Source organism: Lotus japonicus, chromosome 3 (genome assembly GCF_012489685.1).
Source record: "Lotus japonicus ecotype B-129 chromosome 3, LjGifu_v1.2".
Taxonomy (NCBI): Eukaryota; Viridiplantae; Streptophyta; class Magnoliopsida; order Fabales; family Fabaceae; genus Lotus; species Lotus japonicus.
This window is the reverse complement of record NC_080043.1, coordinates 16,177,350-16,203,852: the sequence shown is the minus strand read 5'-3', so window position 1 is coordinate 16,203,852 and position 26,503 is coordinate 16,177,350. Positions and strand designations below refer to the sequence as shown.

General features: G+C 37.4%; 1 protein-coding gene across 1 annotated transcript; it reads left to right on the top strand.

Annotated features, from left to right (window-relative positions):
* Positions 1–6,552: 6,552 nt before the first annotated feature.
* On the top strand, positions 6,553–7,516 carry LOC130743674 (NAC domain-containing protein 83-like). Its single transcript, XM_057595905.1, has 2 exons — positions 6,553–6,736; positions 7,197–7,516. The coding sequence occupies exons 1-2, from the start codon at positions 6,553–6,555 to the stop codon at positions 7,514–7,516; spliced, it is 504 nt and encodes a 167-aa protein (XP_057451888.1).
* Positions 7,517–26,503: the final 18,987 nt, after the last annotated feature.

Sequence of the window (26,503 nt, the reverse complement as noted above, 5' to 3'; positions counted from 1 at the left end):
GATTGTTGCTGATTGCTACTGGAATTTTTACCATATTTGTGAAGCTTGGGTGACGCCATGATCAATAGATTAATGTTTGACAAATGACCCTAGGTCTTATGTATGAAAACCATGATTTTATGCCAAATTTTCCTAGATTTTCACATGATTTTAACAAGCAATTTGTAACATGATCAATTCTGGATTTTTGGAGAGTATATGCTTATGTTTGTTGGCTGGACATTGACTTGTGAAGTTGATATGGAAGGAAGGAATTGTTTTGAAAACCCTTGAGCCCTGTAGGGTTCAGCCGAGCCACTTTTGTGGTTGTTGGCAAGATTTCTTCCTTCCGACTCATGCACAAGTTTATGTGATAGCTTGATTGGTGAAGTTGCCATGATCTAAGTATTGATATGCATGAGAACATGTCTAAGTGCCTTGGTATGACTTATATGTTGCCTATCTTGATTATTGCCAAAAGGTCGCTCATCTAGCTGTGTAATTCCTTTTGGTGCTGTGGTTATTATTGTGATTAAGTTGTATAAGTCTTGTGAAAATGTTAAGACTCTAGGTTGACTAATAGAGCCTTAATAAAGAGAAATGAGAACTTAATCGCTTGCAAGTAAAATGTGATGTAATTGGAACATAGGTCTAGTGAGGACTATGGACCATGAGAACGATGGTACCGTTAGAGACAAACGGTTACTTGCATGAGAGGGTGTTTTGTGGGTTGTACGGTGTGTCCCCACGTGATTTGGTTGACTGCGGTCACCTTGTGATTCTGTGGACGGACGGTGTGTCCCCCCACATGAATGAGGGTTGTACGGTGTGTCCCCTCCGAGAATTGTTCATCTGCGGATGATCGTGATTATGGCCATTGGTGTTGAGGTGGTTGTGTGAATGGTGAGGACGTTAGCCTAACTGAACTTAGGTGACTGACTGTGATATAACGAAAAGATTATGCTTATTATACCTTGTTATTTATGAGAATACATGAACATGTGAATGTTTCTATGATAACATGTGATCTGACCCTGTTATTTGTTTATGTGCTTATATGGGGGGGGGGGGTATATGGTGACCACCACAATATTAGGGACTATCGTGAGATGGGAGATCGTTCTGAGTAGGCCAGCGGAGAGTCTACGTCGGCGATGCAGAGCTCTTAGGGAGGAACAGATCTGGGACGGTTGTGGAGAGGCAGATCCTTAGGGATGGGACTGTTGTGCTGCCACATCCTCCCGCTAGGTTTCATTAGACTACAGTGGACGAGGAGGAAGAAGATCCTTCGGAGAACACTACAGTGGAGTCACGGTTGGTCGAGGAGGAGGAGGCAGTGGAGTCTTCACCACCAGAGGCCAAGTCGGGAGTCTGTGCGCAGCGTGTACCTGGGCGTCCAAAGTGCTTTAGAGTGGGACCTCGGAAGAGCGTGATAAAGCTGGAGCAGTCTAAGAAGAGAGCGCGTGGAGCGGGAGCTGACATTCCGGAGCGGGATCAGAATTATAGGGTTCCTTTCTGTGGGGCTGAGAATTCGTGTCGAACTATTATTTATCATTTTTACTTTCTGGTTTTCTTTTGATGTACTCTGATGTAGGGCTTCAGCCCAAGGTTTAATTTATGTACTTTGGAATTACATTTTCTTTATTTACGAGTATTTTATTCAGAAGTACATGTCTTATTTATTCCGCAGATTTATATCGTAAAGTTTTCAAGAGTTTCGTAATAATTGGACTTTTGTCATTAAGTCAAGATTAATAATTGAACGGCGAAAATTCTTTACGAAAATGGTGATGTTTGGTTTACTGTGTGACACTCGAGAAATCGGGGCGTTACAAAGCGTGTAGCGACCAGTCTCGATTTCCATGCGCCGACCTGTCTCAGGATTCGTGACGCTTCCATTGCCGACCTATCTCCTCGGTTTCCGCATCGTTGACTTTGACCGTTGACTTTTGGTGTTGACTTTTCAAATGATTGATAATACTACTCCTCCGCCATTTTCCACCTTGGTGCACGTGATTACACTGAAACTCAAACCAGATACTTTTCTTCTATAGCGTAAACATGTTACCGCTCTTCTTCAGAATTAGAACTTGTATGATATTGTTGATGTTATAGTTGATCCTCTCTCAAAATTTGTTCAGCAAAATTTTGTACAGACTATCACCCCAACTTTGCGTAATGGTGTTCCCGTTTCAAATCCTCTATTTGCTCAGTGGCAGGTGATGAACGCCCTGTCGTGATGTGTGCCAAAGTATTCTGCTTTGAATACAGTACAATTTGTTGAACACAAGATCGATATCACGAGGACTTGATGAACAATTGATTGAAGACAGAGTAAACGAAAACAATTAGAAGAGAGAAAGCGTTAGTCCTCGAATTATAACATTCAAGTGCAATAAACTTGATTATAAAAGATTAATTCTACTTTATTAAGTCTTTGAGTCGAATCCCAACTCATTATCATGAGATAGAAATCTTGATTCTCCACTGAAAAATTGTTCAAAATTTGATTTGTTCAAGTTAAGAAGGTTAGCAATCGCTGCTTCAAAGTACAAGAACTATCTATTATCACTGAATCCTCAAAGCTAACAACCGATCAGCATTAGAGATTTACGTTCTTAGAGAATAAATTCACAATCGCTTCATCGTCTCATCAGCAGTTAAAGAATCCTCTAACTAAATGAACTTGCTTGGATAATAACAATTAAAACGCAATTAGTTTGAATTCGAAATTCTTCAAAACCAAAATATTTTTCAAGGCAAGCAAGAGTTAAAGAGCATAAATCAACTTAAATAGAAAAAATGAAATTTATTAAGAATTGCGTGGCTGCTGCTTGCTGATCTGTTGTTTCTATTTGCTGTTTACTGTGGCTGTTGTCTCCTGTTTTGATGGTGTACTGTTTGCTGTCTGCTCCTGATGTTATTTTTCTGGTATTGTTTACTGTCGTTGATGCATTTTCTATACATGTATGTGCTTCTATCAACCCTCATTGTAGTTAAGGCTTACCCATATTGTTTTCTATTTTTACTTACACTCATCTTCTATTTGCATACCTCTGTGTCTGTTTTATATCATGGGTTCAATCTTTCAAACATCAAACCTGTAAAAATTAACTTTATCCTGCTTGAAACTACGTATGCAAGCCAAGTGTTATGTTTGCAAAGACAAACAAAGTTATTTTCTTTGTTAAAAAGAAGTGTGTAAGTAACATTATTGATTTGCTATGATAGGGGAAAAGCAATTGCAATTGTGGGCGGGTTTTGGATCAGAACAGAATTATCATAGCTAAGCTAGTATGCTATGGCTATGATAATTTTCTTATTAATTGCCAAAGGAAGTAGGTGCACGTCAACTACAACTCGCAAGGAAAAGTCATAATGTTTCTCGGTCTTCAATTCCTCTGATTTGCACTAGTTTTTTGTCCTAGTAAGATATTTCCTCCGTTCCTTCTTAAGTGTCGTTTTAGCATAAAGCTCTCAAATCAAGATAGTGGATTATTAGAGTTTTATTTCCATTCTACCATCTCACATCCCAATCATAAAGTCATAAAGCTCTCCAAACAAGATAGTGGATTGTTAGAGTTAGTATTAAGAAAGGAGAATTTTATGGAAAATGTGAAATAGAGTTATTAAAAATTAAGGGTATAATTGACAAATTGTAACCTTAAAACATCAAAACGATAGTTAAATAGGAATAAAAAAATTCTTCTAAAACAACACTTAAAAAGGAACAGAGGAGCACTATGGTTCATTGCTAGTACAGTTGTTGTTTTTTGTCAAAGAATTCGGGTTTTCATTTCAAAGGTGGGACAAAAGCCCAACAAGAGAATACAAAGCTTGTACAGTTGTACTTACAATGTATTTTCTCTTCAGAGCAGTGTTATAAAACTCGGCTCGAACCGGCCGGTTCGACTGGTTGAACTGGGAACCGGACCCTAGACCGGTTCGAGCCGAGCATCGGATCGGCCATGCAAGCCGCCCGGTGTGAACCGGTCAACTCAGCCGGTTTTTATGATTAAACCAGAGACTCGGCCGGTCTCGGTTGAACCGGCCTTTTTTTTTTTGAACAGAGCATTTTTTTTTCTTAGAACCAACCTATTTTTTTCCCTGCATTTTTTTTTGAACAGAGCACTTTTTTTCTTAGAACCGGCCTTTTCATTTTTCCTACATTTTTTTTGAACATAGCACTTTTTTTTTTCTTAGCATTTATTAGTTGCGAAAAAAATTTGGAAAAGTGGTTAGCTTGGATTCGAACCCATTCCCTCAAGATTCAATGCTGTGAACCTTACCACTAGGCTAGACAAGTGTTTTGATATAATGGTTACAATTAATTATATTTATATAAACAAAAATAATACTATACAAATCTTTGACAAGTAAACATTAGTTTTTTTTGAACGAAATTAGTGTTACACAAAATAACTAAAACACAACCCAACCATTATAATAATTACTTATATATATATATATATAACAATAACTATTTCTTAACGTTATTTAACAATTGTTTCAAAAACGTTATTTAACAATAAGTTAAAATAATTATTTATGTGTTTTTATTATGAAGTTATTAATTAATGTTAGTTAGTATTATTAATTATTTTAATTTTTTAATATAGAATGAGTCAAGTTGTTCTGTATATAATTTCTTTGCAAAGTCTTCTTGTCGTTTCTTTGAGGACAAATTAAAGAATATGAATAACAAGCTTTGGTGTTGTAAAAAATTGAAAAATTGATAATCTTTTTAGCTAGCATGAATCAGAAACTGGATTATATACAAGTTGTTTCATGTGTATATATCATTTGTTAGCTTATGATGTACAAGATCTTAGTTGTTGATTCTGTTTTAAACTTGTTTATACGCTTTTTGTTGTGATTAAAGCGTAAAATCGATGTTGTTTGATGATGTTTAAAACTTATTTTAGTTATTTGTGAGTTGTGACATTTTGTTGTGGTAAAAAATTCCATATTGCTTTTATGTGTATGGTATTTTGTGACATTTTATTATGGTATTATGAATTTTTTTTAATTTTTTTTAGTATCGACCGAGTTAAACGGTTCAACCAGTGACCCAGTGGTTGAACCATTGACTCATTGACCCAGTACCTCGACCGAGTCGATCACCGGTCCGAGTCTGATAACACTGCTTCAGAGCATTGAGTGACCATTTGTATTGGGCACTGGACTGTGGATATACTCCACCTTTTTAAGTGTTGTTTTAGAAGATTTTGTTATGGATATTCAAATTTTCATGAGTTCAAACTCGAATTTATAAGTTGAATTCTCTTTTTTGTTGCTTAATTGGTTTGATTATATGAGATTGAATTTGTAATGCTTGTATTTTGCTTGGAAAAAAGTGATAAAAATTATGCACACACCAAGTGTTTGTAAAAAGTCTCATTTAAGATTTAACCTTCAATAATAGGACTTAAAATTTTCTTACAAATTATACTCCTTTAGATCCTAACCGCCTTCTAAAATTCCTGGCTCTTCCCCTGCTCGTACCCATGGGTTTAGGTCAAATAAAGCCCATGGAGAATAACCACTATCTCCACACGAGGAATATGTGTTCCCTCCTATTCGAAAAAGAATAATTTAAAAATATTTTTATAAAGATGTTACTTATTTCTAATTTTAATATCTATTTTAATAATTGGTATTAATTCATTTCATTTTATTTCAATTGAATTTATTATTTTAATCATATAAATTGAGGAGTTTTCTAAGAAATATTAATTTTTTTTTAAAACAGAAGAATATTATTAATTGGAAAGAAAGCAAGAGGATACCCCCTCTTCTAAGAAATATTAATATTAAATTAAAGGAGCATTAATTATTAATTAGTATATTCTCATTAATAAAATGTTCACAAAAATTATATTAAATATCATTAAGTCAATTTAATTTTTTTTCAATAATAAATAAGGAATATCATCAAAACAATTTTATTCATTCTTTACGTCAACAATAAATAAATTTCAAAATTTTAAAATTATGATAATTGTTATAAAGAACCATTAAACATTGTTTTTTATGGTACATATGATTAAACATTGTTGAGTAAATTTGATCTATTTAACTAAGTCATGATTTCTCTAGTCAACTTTAATAATATATAGATAATTTCAAAATAATATATATAGATGACTAATGTATTTTTCTCAAACAAAAAGGTCGTTTTTTTAAGGAAAAATAAAATATATTATAGTTAAAATATTTAAAAATATAAAAATTATTATTTGAAATATTAATAACCATAACAATAGGAAGAGAAATAATATAAAACTAGAAATATATTTCAAATAATAATTTTTATATTTTTAAATATTTTTACTATAATATATTTTATTTTTCCTTAAAAAAACGTTGACCTCTTTGTTTGAGAAAAATACATTAGTCATCTATATGTTATCATTCTTTGTTTGGGAACAATGGTCATTATAGGAAGAATGAATTAATATTATCATTCTTTGTTGTCAATATGACAATGCATTATAAATTGATGTGCAAACCACATAAGTTTTTAACAGTTATTCACCCAAAGAGTTCAAGCAAGCCATGGAGGACCTAATCATGACTTATGAGGATGATGATGAGACTCTTAGGTTGCTACCTGGGTATATTTTTGATCCCACAGATGGGGTTCTTGTAGAATTCTACTTGAAGAGGAGGGTATTTTCTCAGCGTCTTCCTATTCAAATAATCCCTGATTTGATGTTTTTCAGACTGAACCTTGGAGTCTACCAGAAGGAGGTTGGTGATTTTTTTAAATCTCTCTTTTAAACTATTCCACGAGTCCTTTAGTGTGTGCTGAGATTAGTGTTTGCCACGACTGATTTTGGCTATTTAAATTTCAATACATTTGTGAAAAAAATATTTTTATTATATAATATTGTGAAATTCAATTATAAAATCTCACAATTGAATATGTTCAATGCGAAAGCTCTTTAGCGTCTAACATAATTCATTTGGTGCCTAAAATCGATTCTCCAAACTGATTACCAAACATCAAAATTTTCATCAATGATTGATTTTACTCTACCAAAATTGATCTTGAGGTATCTCAATGGAAAATCGAACACACACTCTAATCTTTTATAACCCTTTTTTTAACTTAGAAATCGAGCATTGTGTCCCGCAAAAAAAATCCACGTCCTAGTGTATACGTGGGAGTTTAACAACAATGATGAGGTTTTGAATTTAATTTGTGTTTGCAGATGAAAAGATTTTTTATGAGTGTAAGTTCTTTTTTTACAACACCATGGATCGTGACTTTAAAAACATTGACAAGAGAGTTGCTGGGAGTGGCCAATGGAGAGTTATTGAGAAAGGAAAAGATGTTCCTATCCCTGGAAATAATGAGGTGTCTGGGAAGAGGAACACCCTGAATTTTTGGGAAGTTCAAGAATCATGTGCTAGGAGGACAAAATGGGTGATGCATGAGTTCCGTCTTGTGTTAGTCGCAGACCCAATTAAGGTGAATTTAGAATACAAGAATTTGTTGACTATTTTCATATTAATCATCAAGATTGAGTAGAAATTTAGGTGATGTTTATTATATTTTTAGAATGGAATAGAACATTGGAAAAACAATCCTCAAATAATACGTTTTGGTTCCCTTGAAATATGAAAAACATAAGAACAACTCTCTTAAACTAATTTCACTAGGAAAAAGAACCTCTAATTTATACTTTGAATCCTTTTATTTATGAAATAATAAAATAAATTATGCATATAAATATTAGTATAAAATAATAATTTCTAAAATTATTATGTTCTTAAATCTTAACTATATTAACAACTAAAATTATACATTTTTATTTATTTATAAAATTTGTAGTTTTTTAATAAATTTAGAGCCAATAATTTATGATAATTTAAAATATCAAAATATATATATATATATATATATATATATATGTGAAAAGAATTATTATGTTGTGATTAATTTGTTACGTTCAGTAAAAGACTAAACATGACAAAATTTTATAAGTAATTAAATTTGTACTTATTTTCTAATGAAGTTTTTTTTATTGTGGAGAAAAACAAACACTACATATATAAAAGTCATAAATATTATTTTCTGCTCCACTTCGTTATGTTTTGTTCCACTCTATTTTGTCATATTTAGTTTCGTTACCAAGCAATATCTTAGAATAATGTCTTTTGAATTATCATGAGAATGGTTGGTTCACTTAGTTGATAGGTTTCATCATTATTCAAGTTGTTTCCTGTCATAAGTATTCACCATTGAAAATCTTTGTTATTTAAATTGCAGACGATAAATTGGGCTGTGTATCGCATCTTTCAGAATAAGGATGCCAAGACGATGAATGTATGAAAGTCTAATAAGGAAAGCTCCAACACTAGGAGTGATGAAGTCATTGATTTGAATGTTGAGAGTGTCGCACACCCTCCCCAAATTACTCTTTCCTTAAGTGAGGTAGTGAATCTCTCTAAACAAAAAAAATTCGATGTCTTTTTTTTTTCCTCTTTTGTAACATTGTTTTAAGGCTAGGAGATTATATAAATTTCTCAATTTTTTTAATATCTTTTGGTTGATAGAAATTTCCGTATTTTCTAAAGAAATTTAGCAAATGAATAATACATTGATAATTTTTTCAATAATTTTTTCTTTTAAAATGTAATTAAAATTAATAATATTATTAATTAACTTATTAAATTTAAGCACTCACTAAAGACATCAAGAATTAAAATATTATTTTATTTAAATCATTAATTATATATTTTACTTAAATAAGAGTATTAAAATAATAAATATGTATTAATATTATTTATACTTTAATTTTATATTGAAAGCATATATTTAAATTTTAGTTTTCCGAAGGAGAAAAAAAATTTAAATTTATAAATCATATTGTATTTATTATGATTGAATCAATTAATTAATTAGTTAAATCTTACAATATGATTTTAGTATTAATTAAAAAAAATTATTAAAGGAATGAATGATGCTAAGTAGTACGATAGATCTCCGGAAAGATATGTAACAATAAGATTTGTAACCAATAAGAAGTGAGTTTGACCAAAACCATGAGCATGGTTAATGAAATAGACACCAATCTTAAACAAATATATTAAAAATGGAATATTACATGAAAATAATTAATATTTTTCAATATTTATTTGATATAAAAATTCATATCCTTTTTTTTTGAAATAAACTTCACCATGCATATCTAGAACTATGAATAATCATAATTTTTATGGAAATATATTCATCATATTTGGAAGTAGATATACATCGTGTGTATACAAATACAACCACTACTATTTCATGAATTTTTCTCATCATAATTAATCTGATTTTTATATAATTTAATTTAATCAAAACTTGGAAGAAAAGAGGTAAGGTATCTCTCTTCAGAATTTCAAAAACCTGCAACTGCACATTTTCATGAGAACCCAAAAATGAGTATCCACTTGCTCCAAAAGGTAGTTTCTTTTTTTTTTGTACATCAGAAAATTAAAAGAACACTACAGAGCTAGGAAGAGAAAAAAATACACAAACAAAGAAAAATGGGTGGGAGAGTTAGAACAAGACAAAGATAAAATAGAGATGAAAAAAAAGTTAAAAAAAATATTTTGACAGTTTCTTTATTTCCCGTGATGTTTTAATGGATTGTCTATGATTGTGAGAAAAATTTTATAAAAAAAATTAAATTATATTAAAAATCAAATTAAGACATGAAACATTATTGGTTGTCGATACTGTCAAAAAACGTTGATTATCAATAGCGTAAAAAAAGTTAATTATCAATGACAATTTCATAAAAAAAGTCAGTAAGATAAATTTTAATTTATAATTTTTTTTAATATTAATGATATATAATATTATTACATTCATTCATTTTTCAAATGATTTAAAAATTTATTCTTATGAACTATATAGAAAATAAAATATAAATAAACCCGGGCAATGCACGTGCAATCTATTATTTTTTTTTATGCTTAATACAAAGAGAACCATAGCAAAACAAAACAGAAAAAAACCCTCTACTGCCTAACTACCATGGTACCCAAGGAGTCGGCCAGGAGCAAAGCCTCCATGCCAGGGAGGGGATCCTGGACATGGAGGAGTTGTAAGTCTTGGGACGCACCCGCCTTAGCAAAAAAATCAGCACAAGAGTTCCCTTCACGAAGGATATGCTCCACCCGAACCACCCAAACGTGCATCAACAACCCACAAATATTGCAAATGAGGTCAGCAAACAAATGGTGCTGCGTAGGGGGAGCACGCACCAGAGAAATAGCCAGCATTGAGTCGAAAAAACACACCACTCGACGGTGCCCCAGGTTCCATGCGAACTCCAAACCATGAAATGGCCAGCAGCTCCATATGCAGCGCCGATACTTGCCCGCGATAGCCCATAAAACCAGCATGCCAACTTCCCGGATCATCCCTAAGACAGCCACCGAAACCAAATCGAACTACATTTTAAATTATTAATTATTAATAAATATTAAATTAATTTATCATGACATATATCATCGATAATAAATAGATAAAAGTATTATAACATTTTAACAAATATTGCAATAGTATATATTAGTTAAAATTATATTTTGACAGTATTAATAATTGAGTCTACAAATTTTAAATAACTAAATATAAATATAAATTAACATTTATAATTGTATGAGCTAAATATACTTTATAGAGAATTAATAATAGACTACGCGAGTGCTTAATGATCACTGGATCCCTGTGGGTTGGGTGGACCAGGATCGAGGCCTGCCATGAATATACTCTTAAGTCTTAATCCTTCTAAGACCCTAGCTTTTAGTTATAGAATTAAATAATTAATTTCTTATTCACGCTTAGGTTTCGATGTATCGTTAAAGAAATCTGAACAAGTATTTCAGGATTGGAAGACTTAATGAAGGAGAAAGTTCAGAAAATGACTAAGGATAATACTATAGTCGTTATAAGTTATAGCACGAGCCTTTTTCACTTCCGCCTTAAGGCGAGAGCGTTAGTAAGAGGCTATTCCGCACTTAAAGCACTGTATAAGCAAAATTCAAAATATTCAGAGAAATATAATAATTTCTCTTTATCCTTTCCATAACTAATGTTTCGATACGAAACTCTGGACTGTACGCACGATAGGTTTCATTTCTCGGAAGTCCGACGAAACTAAATTATATCTTCTTAAAGACCTTAAAGTGAACCCTGGATAAGACTTTTTCTATTCGGAGCTTCTAACGAAGTTTCTGTAAGATCAAGTTTTGATCTAGTAGTACAACTCTATGTTTTGATGATTACAAGTTAACCTTTTGATATGAACAATTGTGGTTCTCTAACGTGTTTTTTCTGAGTGTGTTATTTACAGGCTCTGACCTCTATTTCATCTCACACAAATCAGAAGCACTGTGCTTAAAGAGTGACCCAAGCATCGCTTTCACATTGTCCATGTTCAGTCTGAACAGTGGAAAAGCTTCAGAAGATCTGAAGTAAATCAAGCTCTGATAAGGACTCAGCTCACTTGAAGATCTGATGATCCAGAAGATCTGACAACCAAGAGACTCTGAAGGCTCAGAAGCTCTGATGCTGAAGAAGACTCTGACGATCCAGACTCTGAAAAGTGAAGACTCTGAAGTCCAAAAGCAACTGGCTCTGAAGACCATGTACTGATCCTCTGAAGTGAAGATCAGAAGGTACAACGGTCAGAGGATCCAAGCTTCCCTTTGACTTTGATCAATCAGCTTCACAAGTACCAACACGAAGCGCTCCTCTGATCAGAAGTCTACGAGGTTAAGGTCAAGTCACTATCCAAAGTACAAAAGCAAAGTGTACTATCCTGACGACCTACCTAACATCCTCAGCCACAGCAGAAGCTGGAATTTCCAGAACTGCCCTCCAACGGTAGCATTTCCATGCAACGTTCAACCCTAATCTTTGGAGTATAAATAGAGGCTGAAGATTGAAAGAAGCGGCTAGAAGCATTCACACACGCGCAAGAAATATTCAAATCCTTCTAAGCTTTCTTTCATCTTGAATTTCATTGTGTTTACTATAAGCTTTTTAGAAGCACCTTCTTTGTAAACAAGAACTTCATATACAGTTGTATAGTTTGCCTTTGGGAGATCAAGGTTGATCGAATCCTAGAGAAGACTAAGAGAGTGAATCTTAGTGTGAGCTAAGTCAGTGTATTGTTAGTCACTTGTAGGTTTCAAGTGCAGTTGTAACACATACCTGATTAGTGGATTGCCTTCATTCTAAGAAGGAAGAAATCACCTTAACGGGTGGACTGGATTAGCTTGAGTGATTTATAAAGTGAACCAGGATAAAATCCTTGTGTGCTCTTCTATCTCTTATCTTTAGCACATAGTTTGTTTCGAAAGATTTGCCAAAATCTTTAAGGTGGAAGTTTTATCTTGAAAACGTTATTCAATCCCCCCCCTTTCTACCGTTTTTCATACCTTCAATTGGTATCAGAGCGCAAGTTCTGATTACCACACCTAACAGTGTTCAGTGATCCGGGCCGGTGTGAAAAACAATGGCTACCACCAGTGAAACACAGAAAGATGGATACAACGCAAAGCCTCCTATGTTCGACAGTCAAAGGTTTGAATATTGGAAAGATAGACTCGAAAGTTTCTTTCTGGGTTTTGATGCAGATCTCTGGGATATTATTGTGGATGGCTATGAGCGTCCAGTTGATGAAGAAGGCAAGAAGATCCCAAGGTCAGAGATGACTGCAGATCAAAAGAAGCTGTACTCACAACATCACAAAGCAAGAGCAATTCTTCTAAGTGCTATTTCTTATGAAGAGTACCAGAAGATTACAGATCGTGAGTTTGCAAAAGGCATTTTTGAATCTCTGAAGATGTCTCATGAAGGAAACAATAAAGTTAAAGAATCAAAGGCATTGCCTTTGATCCAAAAGTATGAATCCTTCATCATGGAGCCAAATGAGTCCATTGAAGAAATGTTCTCCAGATTTCAGTTGCTTGTAGCTGGAATACGACCTCTCAACAAGAGCTACACAACAAAAGATCATGTCATAAGGGTCATCAGGTGTCTTCCTGAAAGCTGGATGCCTTTAGTGACATCAATAGAGCTCACAAGAGATGTCGAGCGTATGAGTTTAGAAGAACTCATTAGCATTCTGAAATGCCATGAGCTTAAGCGTTCTGAGATGCAAGATCTAAGGAAAAAGTCTATAGCCTTGAAATCCAAATCTGAAAATGCTAAGGCTGAGAAGTCAAAGGCTCTCCAAGCTGAAGCAGAAGAATCTGAAGAAGCATCAGAAGATTCTGATGAAGATGAGCTGACTCTGATCTCCAAGAGACTCAACCGCATCTGGAAGCACAGGCAGAGCAAGTACAAAGGCTCTGGAAAGGCAAAAGGAAAGTATGAATCTTCAGGCCAAAAGAAGTCATCAATTAAGGAAGTCACATGCTTTGAGTGCAAAAAATCAGGGCACTACAAAAGTGATTGTCCAAAGTTGAAGAAGGACAAGAAGCCAAAAAAGCACTTCAAGACGAAGAAGAGTCTGATGGTGACATTTGATGAATCAGAATCAGAGGATGTTGACTCTGATGGTGAAGTCCAAGGACTCATGGCTATTGTCAAAGACAAAGGAGCAGAGTCAAAGGAAGCTGTTGACTCTGACTCAGAATCAGAAGGAGATCCTAATTCAGACGATGAAAATGAGGTATTCGCTTCTTTCTCTACCTCTGAACTGAAACATGCTTTATCTGATATTATGGATAAGTATAACTCTTTATTGTCTAAGCATAAAAGGTTGAAAAAGGACTTATCTGCTGTTTCAAAGACTCCTTCTGAACATGAGAAAATTATTTCTAATTTGAAAAATGATAATCATGCTTTGATCAATTCTAACTCTGTGCTTAAGAACCAGATTGCTAAGTTAGAAGAAATAGTTGCTTGTGATGCCTCTGATTGTAGAAATGAATCCAAGTATGAAAAGTCTTTTCAAAGATTCCTGGCTAAGAGCGTAGATAGAAGCCTAATGGCTGCAATGATCTATGGCGTAAGCAGAAATGGAATGCATGGCATTGGCTATTCTAAACCAATTAGAAATGAGCCCTCTGTGTCTAAAGCTAAATCTTTATATGAATGCTTTGTTCCCTCTGGTACCATATTGCCTGATCCTTTACCTGCTGAAGTTGCTAAACCCCCTCTCAAGAAGGGATCCTTCTCCATGTCTAAATATCATGCAAAAATTCCTTTACATTATCATGTTGAGAAACCCAAGGTGATCAGAACCTCTGGGGTAACTAACAAGAAAGGACCCAAAAAGTGGGTACCTAAGGACAAGATTATCTATGTTGCAGATATCCTTGATAGCTCCACTGAAACACCAATCATGGTATCTGGACAGTGGATGCTCGCGTCACATGACGGGAGAAAGGCGTATGTTCCAAGAGCTAAAACTTAAGCCTGGAGGCGAAGTTGGCTTTCGTGGCAACGAAAAGGGTAAAATTGTTGGTACTGGTACTATTTGTGTAGATAGTAGTCCATGCATTGATAATGTTTTATTGGTAGACGGCTTAACTCATAACTTATTGTCTATAAGTCAATTAGCTGACAAGGGTTATGATGTTATTTTCAATCAAAAGTCTTGCAGAGCTGCAAGTCAGATCGATGGCTCTGTTCTGTTTAACAGCAAGAGGAAGAACAACATTTATAAGATCAGATTATCTGAGTTGGAGGCTCATAATGTGAAGTGCCTTCTGTCTGTTAATGAAGAGCAATGGGTATGGCATAGACGGTTAGGGCATGCCAGTATGAGAAAGATTTCTCAGCTGAGTAAGCTAAACCTTGTCAGGGGCTTACCCACTCTGAAGTTCTCTTCAGACGCTCTTTGTGAAGCATGTCAGAAAGACAAATTCACTAAAGTCCCTTTCAAGGCAAAGAATGTTGTCTCAACCTCAAGGCCGTTGGAACTTCTGCATATCGACCTGTTTGGACCAGTGAAAACAAAGTCTATAGGTGGCAAGAGATATGGGATGGTCATCGTTGACGACTATAGCCGCTGGACATGGGTGAAGTTTCTAACCCGCAAGGATGAGTCTCATGCTGTGTTCTCTACCTTCATAGCCCAAGTGCAAAACGAGAAGGCTTGTAGGATTGTGCGTGTCAGAAGAGACCATGGTGGAGAGTTTGAGAATGACAAGTTTGAGAGTCTGTTTGATTCCTATGGAATTGCGCATGATTTCTCTTGTCCCAGAACTCCTCCTCAACAAAATGGTGTTGTTGAGAGGAAGAACAGAACTCTTCAGGAGATGGCTAGAACCATGCTCCAAGAAACTGGCATGGCTAAGCACTTTTGGGCAGAGGCAGTAAATACAGCATGTTACATTCAGAACAGAATCTCTGTGAGACCAATTCTGAATAAGACTCCCTATGAATTGTGGAAGAACATAAAACCCAACATTTCTTATTTTCATCCTTTTGGTTGTGTTTGTTATGTTCTCAATACTAAGGATAGATTGCATAAATTTGATGCTAAATCTTCTAAATGTCTATTACTTGGTTATTCTGAGAGATCTAAAGGTTTTAGATTTTATAATACTGATGCTAAGACTATTGAAGAATCTATTCATGTTAGATTTGACGATAAGCTTGACTCTGACCAGTCAAAGCTAGTTGAGAAGTTTGCAGATTTAAGCATTAATGTTTCTGACAAAGGCAAAGCTCCAGAGGAAGCTGAGCCAGAGGAAGATGAATAAAGACAATGCCTTTGATTCTTTGACTTTCTTGTTTCCTTCATGAGACATCTTCAGAGATTCGAAAATGCCTTTCGCAAACTCACGATCTGTAATCTTCTGGTACTCTTCATAGGAAATAGCACTTAGAAGAATTGCTCTTGCTTTGTGATGTTGTGAGTACAACTTCTTTTGATCTGCAGTCATCTCTGACCTTGGGATCTTCTTGCCATCTGCATCAACTGGATGCTCGTAGCCATCCACAATAATATCCCAGAGATCTGCATCGAAACCCAGAAAGAAACTTTCCAGTCTATCTTTCCAATATTCGAACCTTTGACCGTCGAACATAGGAGGCTTTGCATTGTAACCATCTCTTTGAGTTTCACTGGTGGTGGTAGCCATTGTTTTTCACACCGGCCCGGATCACTGAACACTGTTAGGTGTGGTAATCAGAACTTGCGCTCTGATACCAATTGAAGGTATGAAAAACGGTAGAAAGGGGGGGGGGTTTGAATAACGTTTTCAAGATAAAGCTTCCACCTTAAAGATTTTGACAAATCTTTCGAGAACTTAAGTGCTAAAGGTAAGAGATAGAAAAGCACACAAGGATTTTATCCTGGTTCACTTGATAAATCACTCAAGCTACTCCAGTCCACCCGTTAAGGTGATTTCTTCCTTCTTAGAATGAAGGCAATCCAATAATCAGGTAAGAGTTACAACTGCACTTGAAACCTACAAGTGACTAACAATTACACTGACTTAGCTCACACTAAGATTCACTCTCTTAGTCTTCTCTAGGATCCGATCAACCTTGATCTCCTAAAGGAACTAAACAAACTGTTTATCAAAGAATTGTTTACAAGAGATTTGCTTCTAAAAAGCTAATAGTAAACTCAATGAATTTCAGATGAAAGAAAGCTTAGAAGAATTTGAATTTGTCTTGCGTGTATGTGAATGCTTCTAGCCGCTTCTTTCAGTCTTCAGCCTCTTTATATACTCCAAGGATTAGGGTTGAGCGTTGCATGGGAAATGCTACCGTTGGAGGGCAGTTCTGGAAAATCCAGCTTCTGCTGTGTCTGAGACTGTTAGGTAGGTCGTCAGGAAGGTACAGTTGCTTTTGTACTTGGATAGCGACTTGACCTTTAAACCTAGGAGACTTCTGATCAGGAGAAAGCTTCATGTTGGAACTTGTGAAGCCGGTTGATCAGAGTCAGAGGGAAAGCCCAGATCCTCTGACCATTGTTTCTTCTGATTCTGAACTCAGAGGGAAGTACATGGTCTTCAGAGTATCTTGCTTCTGGACATCAGAATTTCACTAATCAGCTTCTGGATCTTCAGAGTCTTCTACACCATCAGAATATCTGAGCCTTCAGTGTTTCTTGGTTATCAGACTTTCTGGATCTTCAGAACTTCTAGTGACTGAGTCCACATCAGAGTTTGTATAACTTCAGAACTTCTGAAGCTTTTCCACTGTTCATACTGAACATGGTGAATGCGAAAGCGTTGCTTGGGTCGCTCTTTATACACAGTGCTTCTGATTTGTGTGAGATTGAGTTGAGGTCAGAGCCTGTAAATAGCACACTCAGAAAAACACGTTAGAGTACCACAATTGTTCATATCAAAAGGTTTTGTAATCATCAAAACATAGAGTTGTACTACTAGATCAAAACTTGATCTTACAATCTCCCCCTTTTTGATGATGACAAAACTAAGATTTTTGATGAACAATTCTTAAACATTAAACTGAATTCACTCAGAGTTTAGAGATATAGAATAAGACTTATCCTGATGTGAATAGTTTATCTTGCTCATTCTGAATTCAAGTCACTGCTTGATTCTGAGCTTAGCTCCCCCTGAATCTAATACTTGATGAAAACATTAGTAAAGTCTAGATTATGAGCTAAATGATATAAGAGTTCAGAGTGAAAAACTTATGACATAGATGAAAATAGAGTAATCAGAGCGCATAAGTAATCAGAGTCACGGACAAGGTATCAGAGTCTTGGGTATCAGAGTCAAATTAGAATCACTTCAGAGGAAGTGAAATGTATTCCTTGTATTTGCCCAGTGACACATCTATGGTCATAAAGGTGGAACTCTTAAATTCTCCAAAAGAAAAATAAATCACACTAACACATCTTACACATCAAAAACTGGGTTTACTCCCCCTTTTTGTCATAAGCAAAAAGCTTGGGGTGTGAAAAACTTAGCTTGAAGTACAAGGTACTCCCCCTTAGAGAAGGTCTAAGTTTAAAGACAATTAAAACGATGCATGAATCGGAGTTAGGCGAAATAAATAGAAGAGTTAATGCAAGAGAAGAACGTTTACCACCGGCCAAGGGAGTAAAGAGGAGGGTCAGTTACCAAGAACTTAACCTCGAGAAACTGTAGGAGCATTAACTTTCAGAGAGAAAGTGAAGCCTATATAAAGCGTTGGAGAGAGGGGTAAGCCTCACAACATCATACCAGAGAAAAATGGCATCATACATGATCGCATTAGAGGAGCTGAGAAAGAGAGCCTTTGAGGAGGACTTGTTTCTCAACATTAGGCATCCAGAGGGTACAACAACCATCTCAGAGCTAACACGGACACTGCTGGAGGAGGACCTGCGTCCAGAGTTGAATAGAGACTTGAGGGAATTTCTTGCCTTCGTGGAGGAGGTGCAAGAACTCAGCCAGCTTGAACTAAAGCTGCTGGAAGAAAAAGAGATCTTGGAAAAGAAGCTCAAGACTGCAGAAGAGATTCTGGAGAGGGATGAGCTAAAAGACAGGCTCAACAACATCCAGTATGCACTGGAGCGTTTGGAGAAGGAGAGGTCAGAGCAGCGCCAGGAGTGCAGAAGAATGAGGAGGGATCCTCCATTCTAGGATTTTAGGAAAAAGAAAAAAAATGTATGATGTAAAAGCGGTTATGATGAATAATAAAAAAAATTTGCAAACATAATGTCAGATATATAGATATATATGCATAGATAATCACAAACGAGCAAAGTAAAGATTAACAAGAAAGAGCCAGAGGTTAACGAAATAAAACACAGGTAAAGAAAAAGAAATCAAAACGAAGAGATCCTAAAGCTAGGGTTTATCAGATTGACGCAGAAGTTCCATCATCATTTGCTTCATTTCAATCAGCAGAGACTCATGAGTGTCAAGACGTTGTTCCACAATGTCGAGTCTGGACGAGTTTGGCTGTGTAGAACTAGAAGGAACATTCTGAGCAGCGTGAGGAGCTGAAGTGGAAGCAGAAGCAGCAGGAGTAAAAACTATGGGTGCAAGTGCTTGGCATCTAAGAGCTTCAGCCTCAGCTTCAAGTCGTTCTGTCTCTAATCTGGCTTGTTCAGCTTGAGCTGCTGCTTGACGTGCAGCTTCTTCTGCTTGTTCTTTCTTTCTTTTGGCTTCGTCAATAGCTTCAAGTAGCTTATGTCTCTGTTCTTGTTCATGAAGAGCCACCCTTCTAGCAAACCTTTGCTTTGCAGCCTCGATCCTCTGACTTATTGGATCAAGCGCTTACCACTACGCCAAAAGCAATTGCTGTTAGTGAGGGTGCAACTTTATTTCCTTATAGCACAGAGTCCTCAAGGGGCTGCGATGTTAAGCGCCATGGGGTGGGATGTTAAGCCCATCGAATCCTAAGGGTGACGCTGGATTAATAAATCCAACAATCTCCCCCCCAGTGTTAGCCGGGGGATTCGAACCCATGACCTTGCTCTGATACCAATTGAAGGTATGAAAAACGGTAGAAAGGGGGGGGTTTGAATAACGTTTTCAGAACAAAACTTCCACCTTAAAGATTTTGACAAATCTTTCGAGAACTTAAGTGCTAAAGATAAGAGATAGAAAAGCACACAAGGATTTTATCCTGGTTCACTTGATAAATCACTCAAGCTACTCCAGTCCACCCGTTAAGGTGATTTCTTCCTTCTTAGAATGAAGGCAATCCACTAATCAGGTAAGAGTTACAACTGCACTTGAAACCTACAAGTGACTAACAATTACACTGACTTAGCTCACACTAAGATTCACTCTCTTAGTCTTCTCTAGGATCCGATCAACCTTGATCTCCTAAAGGAACTAAACAAACTGTTTATCAAAGAATTGTTTACAAGAGATTTGCTTCTAAAAAGCTAATAGTAAACACAATGAATTTCAGATGAAAGAAAGCTTAGAATATTTTGAATATGTCTTGCGCGTGTGTATTGCTTCTTCTTAGTTTCTTAGCCGCTTCTTTCAATCTTCAGCCTCTATATATACTCCAAGGATTAGGGTTGAGCGTTGCATGGGAAATGCTACCGTTGGAGGGCAGTTCTGGAAAATCCAGCTTCTGCTGTGGCTGAGAACGTTAGGTAGGTCGTCAGGAAGGTACACTTGCTTTTGTACTTGGATAGCGACTTGACCTTTTAACCTAGGAGACTTCTGATCAGGGGAATACTTCATATTGGAACTTGTGAAGCCGGTTGATCAGAGTCAGAGGGAAAGCACAGATCCTCTGTCCATTGTATCTTCTGATTCTGAACTCAGAGGGAAGAACATGGCCTTCAGAGTTTCTTGCTTCTGGACTTCAGAGTTTCCACTATTCAGCTTCTGGATCTTCAGAGTCTTCTACACCATCAGAACATCTGAACCTTCAGTGTTTCTTGGTTATCAGAACTTCTGGATCTTCAGAGCTTCTAGCGACTGAGTCCACATAAGAGTTTGTATAGCTTCAGAACTTCTGAAGCTTTTCCAATGTTCATACTGAACATGGTGAATGCGAAAGCGTTGCTTGGGTTACCCTTTATACACAGTGCTTCTGATTTGTGTGAGATTGAGTTGAGGTCAGAGCCTGTAAATAGCACACTCAGAAAAACACGTTAGAGTACCACAATTGTTCATATCAAAAGGTTAACTTGTAATCATCAAAACATAGAGTTGTACTACTAGATCAAAACTTGATCTTACAATCTCCCCCTTTTTGATGATGACAAAACTAAGATTTTTGATGAACAATTCTTAAACATTAAACTGAATTCACTCAGAGTTTAGAGATATAGATTAAGACTTATCCTGATGTGAATAGTTTATCTTGCTCATTCTGAATTCAAGTCACTGCTTGATTCTGAGCTTAGCTCCCCCTGAATCTAATACTTGATGAAAACGTTAGTAAAGTCTAGATTCTGAGCTAAAAAATATAAGAGTTCAGAGTGAAAAGCTTATGACATAGATGAAAAACGAATAATCAGAGCGCATAAGTGATCAGAGTCATGGACAAGGTATCAGAGTCTTGGGTATCAGAGTCAACTTATAATCACTTCAGAAGAAGTGAAATGTATTCCTTGTATTTGCCCAGTGACACATCTATGGTCATGAAGGTGGAACTCTTAAATTCTCCAAAAGAAAAATAAATCACACTAACACATCTTACACATCAAAAACTGGGTTTACTCCCCCTTTTTGTCATAAGCAAAAAGCTTGGGGTGTGAAAAACTTAGCTTGAAGTACAAGGTACTCCCCCTTAGAGAAGGTCTAAGTTTAAAAGAAAATGAAAACGATGTAAGAATCAGAGTTAGGCGAAAATAAATAGAAGAGTTAATGCAAGGGATGAACGTTTACCACCGGTCAAGTGAGTAAATAGAAGGGTCAGTTACCAAGAACTTAACCTCGAGAAACTGTAAGAGCATTAACTTTCAGAGAGAAAGTGAAGCCTATAAAAAGCGTTGGAGAGAAAGGTAAGCTTCACACCTCGAATAATTTTCAGGAAGAAAAAATGGCATCATACAACGTAGCACTAGAAGAGCTGAGGAAGAAGGCCTTTGAAGAGGACTTGTTCCTGAACATCAGGCATCCAGAGGGTGCAACTACCATCGCGGAGCTGACACGGACACTGCTGGAAGAGGACCTGCGTCCAGAGTTGGAGAGAGACCTGAAGGAATTTCTTGCCTTCGTGGAGGAGGTGCAAGAACTCAGCCGGCTTGAACTCAAGCTGCTGGAAGAGAAAGAGAGTTTGGAAGAGAAGCTCAAGACTTCAGAAGAGATTCTGGAGATGGATGAGCTAAAGATCAGGCTCAGCAACATCCAGCATGTACTGGAGCGTCTGGAGAAGGATAGGTCAGAGCAGCGCCAGGAGTGCAGAAGAATGAGGAGGGATCCTCCATTCTAGATTATATGATGTAAAGAAATATGATGTAAACATAGAATTATGAATAAAAAAGACTTTTGCAAACATATGTGACATAAGTATATAGATATATATATGCATATATAATCACAAACGAACAAAAGAGAATAAATAAATAAAAAGAAACAGAGTTTAACAAAAGGAAAACAAAGTTAACGAAAAAGAAGAAAAAGAAGAGATCCTAAAAACTAAGGTTTGTCAGTGCGTCGCAGAAGTTCCATCATCATTTGCTTCATCTCAATCAGCATGGATTCATGAGTGTCAAGACGTTGTTCCATGATGTCGAGTCTGGATGAGCTTGTCTGAGTAGAGCTGGAAGGAACATTCTGAGCAGCTTGAGGTTCTGGAATGGAAGCAGAAGCAGCAGGAGTAAACACAACTGGTGCAAGTCGCTCTGCCTCAGCCTCAGCTTCAAGACGCTCTGCCTCAAGTCTGGCTTGTTCAGCCTGAGCTGCTGCTTGACGTGCAGCTTCTTCTGCTTGTTCTTTCTTTCTCTTGGCTTCTTCAATAGCTTCAAGAAGCTTATTTCTCTGTTCTAGTTCATGAAGAGCCACCCTTCTAGCAAACCTTTGCTTTGCAGCCTCAATGCTCTGACTGCCCTCTGCATGCAGGAGCTGCATCATAATCGGAACTTGAGCCACTAGACAAGTGCTCAGATTGTTCCACTCATCAGCCACATTTTCAGCATTCTCACTGAGATCAGTCTGACCGTGCACATTGCGGAGCCTCAAAGAGGCTTCATGATAGAAAATATTGATGCACTCAGAGAGAGATGTGGGTTGAAGGTGAGTATAGGGAATTATGGAGAGGTTGGGTGCAGGAGAGGCTGGGTGATTGCTGCTATGAGCTTCAGAGGCACCTTGTGGAGAACCAATGTTAATCATGGGAGCATTGGGTTCAGAGGTTCCAAGGTGAGGGTCTGAAGTTTCAACCAGAGGGTGAGGTGATCTAACCGAGGATTGGTTAGACACTGATTGTTCGGGTTCAGGGTCTGGTTGAATGGGCTCTTGTTGGTCAGGGACAGGGTGAGCTTGTTGAACTAAGGGGTCGGCCTCTTGGATAGGATTGGCCAAGATAGGTTCATCTGGGTCAACTAGACGTTCAGGTCTAGGGCCAGGATATCTCCTAGGGCTTGGACAGGTAAGGTAATACTCTTCCAAGGCAGACACCTTCTCTTTTCTAACCTCCATGAATTTTCTAATTGATTCAGAGTTATTGGAGGGAGAAGAGTCAATAACATTGGTTGGGAAGGATACAGGTGTAAAGGCGGTTGAAGAGTCTGTATCCGTGGTTCTGACAGCAGGACGTGCTGATGCTCTGGGAGCAGAGTGATCAGACGTTCTGGGTTGTGGTTCTGTTTGGTTGGGCTCGGGTTGTTCATGGATGATTGGTTCAGAGGATAATGGGTCGTACGGAATGTTAAGGAGAGAGGTTGGATCTTCTGACCTAGAGGTTGGGTTCTGAAGCAAATTCCAGAGAGGTGCTTCGGTAGGAGAAGGTTGAAAGAAGGAGGATCGTGGGGAATGTGGTGGAGAGGTGGTTTGTTCGGCTGGCTGGGATTCAGGAATAGGAGTGAGGGGATTTGAGGAGTGTTGAAGCAAGGCAGAAATAGGAAGTGCATCAAATAAATTCAAATCATCATCAGAAGCAAGTGCAGGCTTACTTGAATGTGCTGATGATCGAGTCACTCTGGCAGGAGGTTCAGTCCTTCTGACCACTGCAGCAGCTGGTTCCACCCGAGTAGGCTTCACCACGATTTTGACTTTCTTCTTCTTCTTCTGGGGAGGACCATCCTCACTATCATCATCATCACCATCATCAGGCTTTCTCTTCGTCTTCTTGACCAGAGGGACATCAGATTCCTCAGAAGATTCGTCCAGAACCATCTTCCTCTGAGCTTTCCTCTTGGGAGGAGAAGGAAACTCTGGAGCTGGTGGTAGTCTGCTGACGAAATCATCAAGGTCAATTTCGAAACCTTGAGCCCTGAGGTCTTCAACATAGCATCTGATGGCGTCAGGATTGTCCGCTTGAGTCCACAGAGGGTAGTCATTCAGAGGCATTCTTCTTCCTCTGATCTCAGAAGATGTGTCTTCATGAGCAGGAGCAATCTTCTTCTGGATTAAGCCCATCTTCTTCAAGGAGTTTGCAGTGAAGACATCACTGACAATTGTGCTCAAATCCTCTGTGCAACCAGCATTGATCAAATCTTGCACCAAGTTGCTTTCAATGAGAAAGTCTGAGAGCAGCCTCCCAAAAGGGATATATTTGATTGCAGACTTGATGGAGGCGGTGGTGCGAGACTTCCTGATGCATTCCTTCAAGTAGGAGAACAGGAAGTAGGGAAGGCAGATCTTCTCCTGATCTTGGATGAAGAACAACATCGCCTTCTGGTTGAAGTTGATGTAATCTGGGGAACTGCCCTTCGGTCTCTGATTGATGCAGTTGAGCAGGATCTTGTGCCAGATTCTGAGTTTGGGGTGAAGATCCATCACTTTGTAACTCGTCTTGCCCGGTTTGAAAGTGGTGTACAGGGCCTTGTTGACTTTGTCTTTGGTGCTGGGTTTCAGCTTGGATTCCGTCAATTGGAACCGATACCCATAAGCAGTTTCTGCTCCTAGCAGATTCACGAATGACTTCTCAGTGATGATGATCTTCCTGCCAAGAATGTGAGAGACCACTTGAGTATCATCGCAGTCGGCGTGCTTCCAGAATTCCTTGACCAACTTCTCATACACCGGTCCTCGAAGTCGATTGAAGTAGTTTCCCCAACCTTGAGCTTGGACTTCAGGACGAAGATCAAACCCATTTGCAGCCAGGTTGTCGAGGTCGAATCTCCATTCTGCCAGGACTTGGAGTTCCTCAGGAGCAAATACGCAGTGAACGGCACAGCCCCGTTCTGCAATTGGAACAATCTGCTCTTGAACTTGAACTTGTTCTTGTGCCGGGTTCTCAGAGCCCCTTTGACCCGTTGCCAAACCAACTTCCATGTGAGGGAACTGAGGTGCATCTGCAGTAGATCTTCTGGTTTGTCTCACCATTTTGAAGAGGTTGAAGGTTTGAGGTAGAAGATGAAGTTTGAAGGAAGAAGAGAGATCGAGAGAGAAATCAAGAAAGAGGCGGTTTTGAAATAGCAGAAGAGAGAGAGAGTAAAAACCGAAAGTGAAGGAGATCGTGTGTGTATAGTGGGTTTTGACAAATAACCGTTGTTGATTCAAAAAGCAATTTAAAATCAACGGTTGAAAATTAAAGATAGATAGTAACAGTAAATACACATATCACACACAGGAGAGAAGCACATCTACACGCAACATGACAGACTGTCACACGGGCACAAGGAACTATGCATCAGAAATACTGACACACGTATTGCTATCTCAGCTTCAGAGTCAGTACCAATGGGTACACACACTCTGATTGAGTTACCTTCTGGACTAGACATCTTCTGATCAAGAAGTATCATAGTCAGAGGTTCTGATCCATCTTCACTCTGGACAAAAGTCCATGTTCAGATTTTTCAGAATAAAATTAAATCTATCCTCTGCTAAAGGCTTTGTAAAGATATCTGCCCATTGATGGTCAGTATCAACAAACTTCAGAAGAAGTACGCCCTTCTGTACATAATCTCTAATAAAGTGATACTTTACCTCAATGTGCTTTGCCCTTGAATGCAAGATAGGATTCTTACTCAATGAGATTGCAGCAGTGTTATCACAATAGATTGGGATAGTGCTCTCAAGGATCTGATAATCCTCCAGCTGATGTTTCATCCAGAGCATCTGAGTGCTGCATATTGCTGCTGAGATATATTCTGCCTCTGCAGTTGATAGTGCAATGGTTGATTGCCTCTTGCTTGCCCATGAGACTAGATTGCTTCCCAGAAATTGACAATTTCCAGAAGTACTTTTTCTCTCTGTTCTATCTCCAGCATAATCAGCATCACAATAACCTGAAAGCTTATACTCTGATGTTTTCTTATACATCAAGCCAAGGTTAGTGGTGCCTTTCAGATACCTTAGGATCCTCTTAACAGCAGTTAAGTGGGTTTCCCTTGGATCTGATTGGAAACGAGCACATAAATGAACACTAAATAATATGTCTGGCTAGATGCAGTTAAGTATAGAAGTGAACCTATCATGCCACGATAGAGCTTCTGACATACTTTACCACTTTTATCTTCTTTCTCCAAAATGCATGTAGGATGCATTGGAGTCTTGGCCACTGTAGATTCCAGCATATTGAACTTCTTCAGAAGTTTTTAGTGTACTTGCTCTGATGGATATATGTTCTTCTGGTGTTTGATCAACTTGTATTCCCAGAAAGTACTTTAATTCTCCCATCATACTCATCTCAAATTCAGCCTGCATCATCTCAGAAAATTCTTTGCATAGAGATTGATTAGCAGAACCAAATATAATATCATCAACATAAATTTGCACAATTAAGATATCATCTTTATAAGTCTTGCAAAAAAGAGTTGTATCTACTTTACCCCTTACAAACTCATTCTCCAGAAGGAATGAGCTGAGTCTCTTATACCATGCTCTGGGAGCTTGCTTCAGACCATAGAGTGACTTCTTCAATTTGAACACATGGTCTGGCTTCTTCTCATCTTCAAAACCTGGGGGTTGATGAACATAGACTTCCTCTGAAATATAACCATTTAGAAGG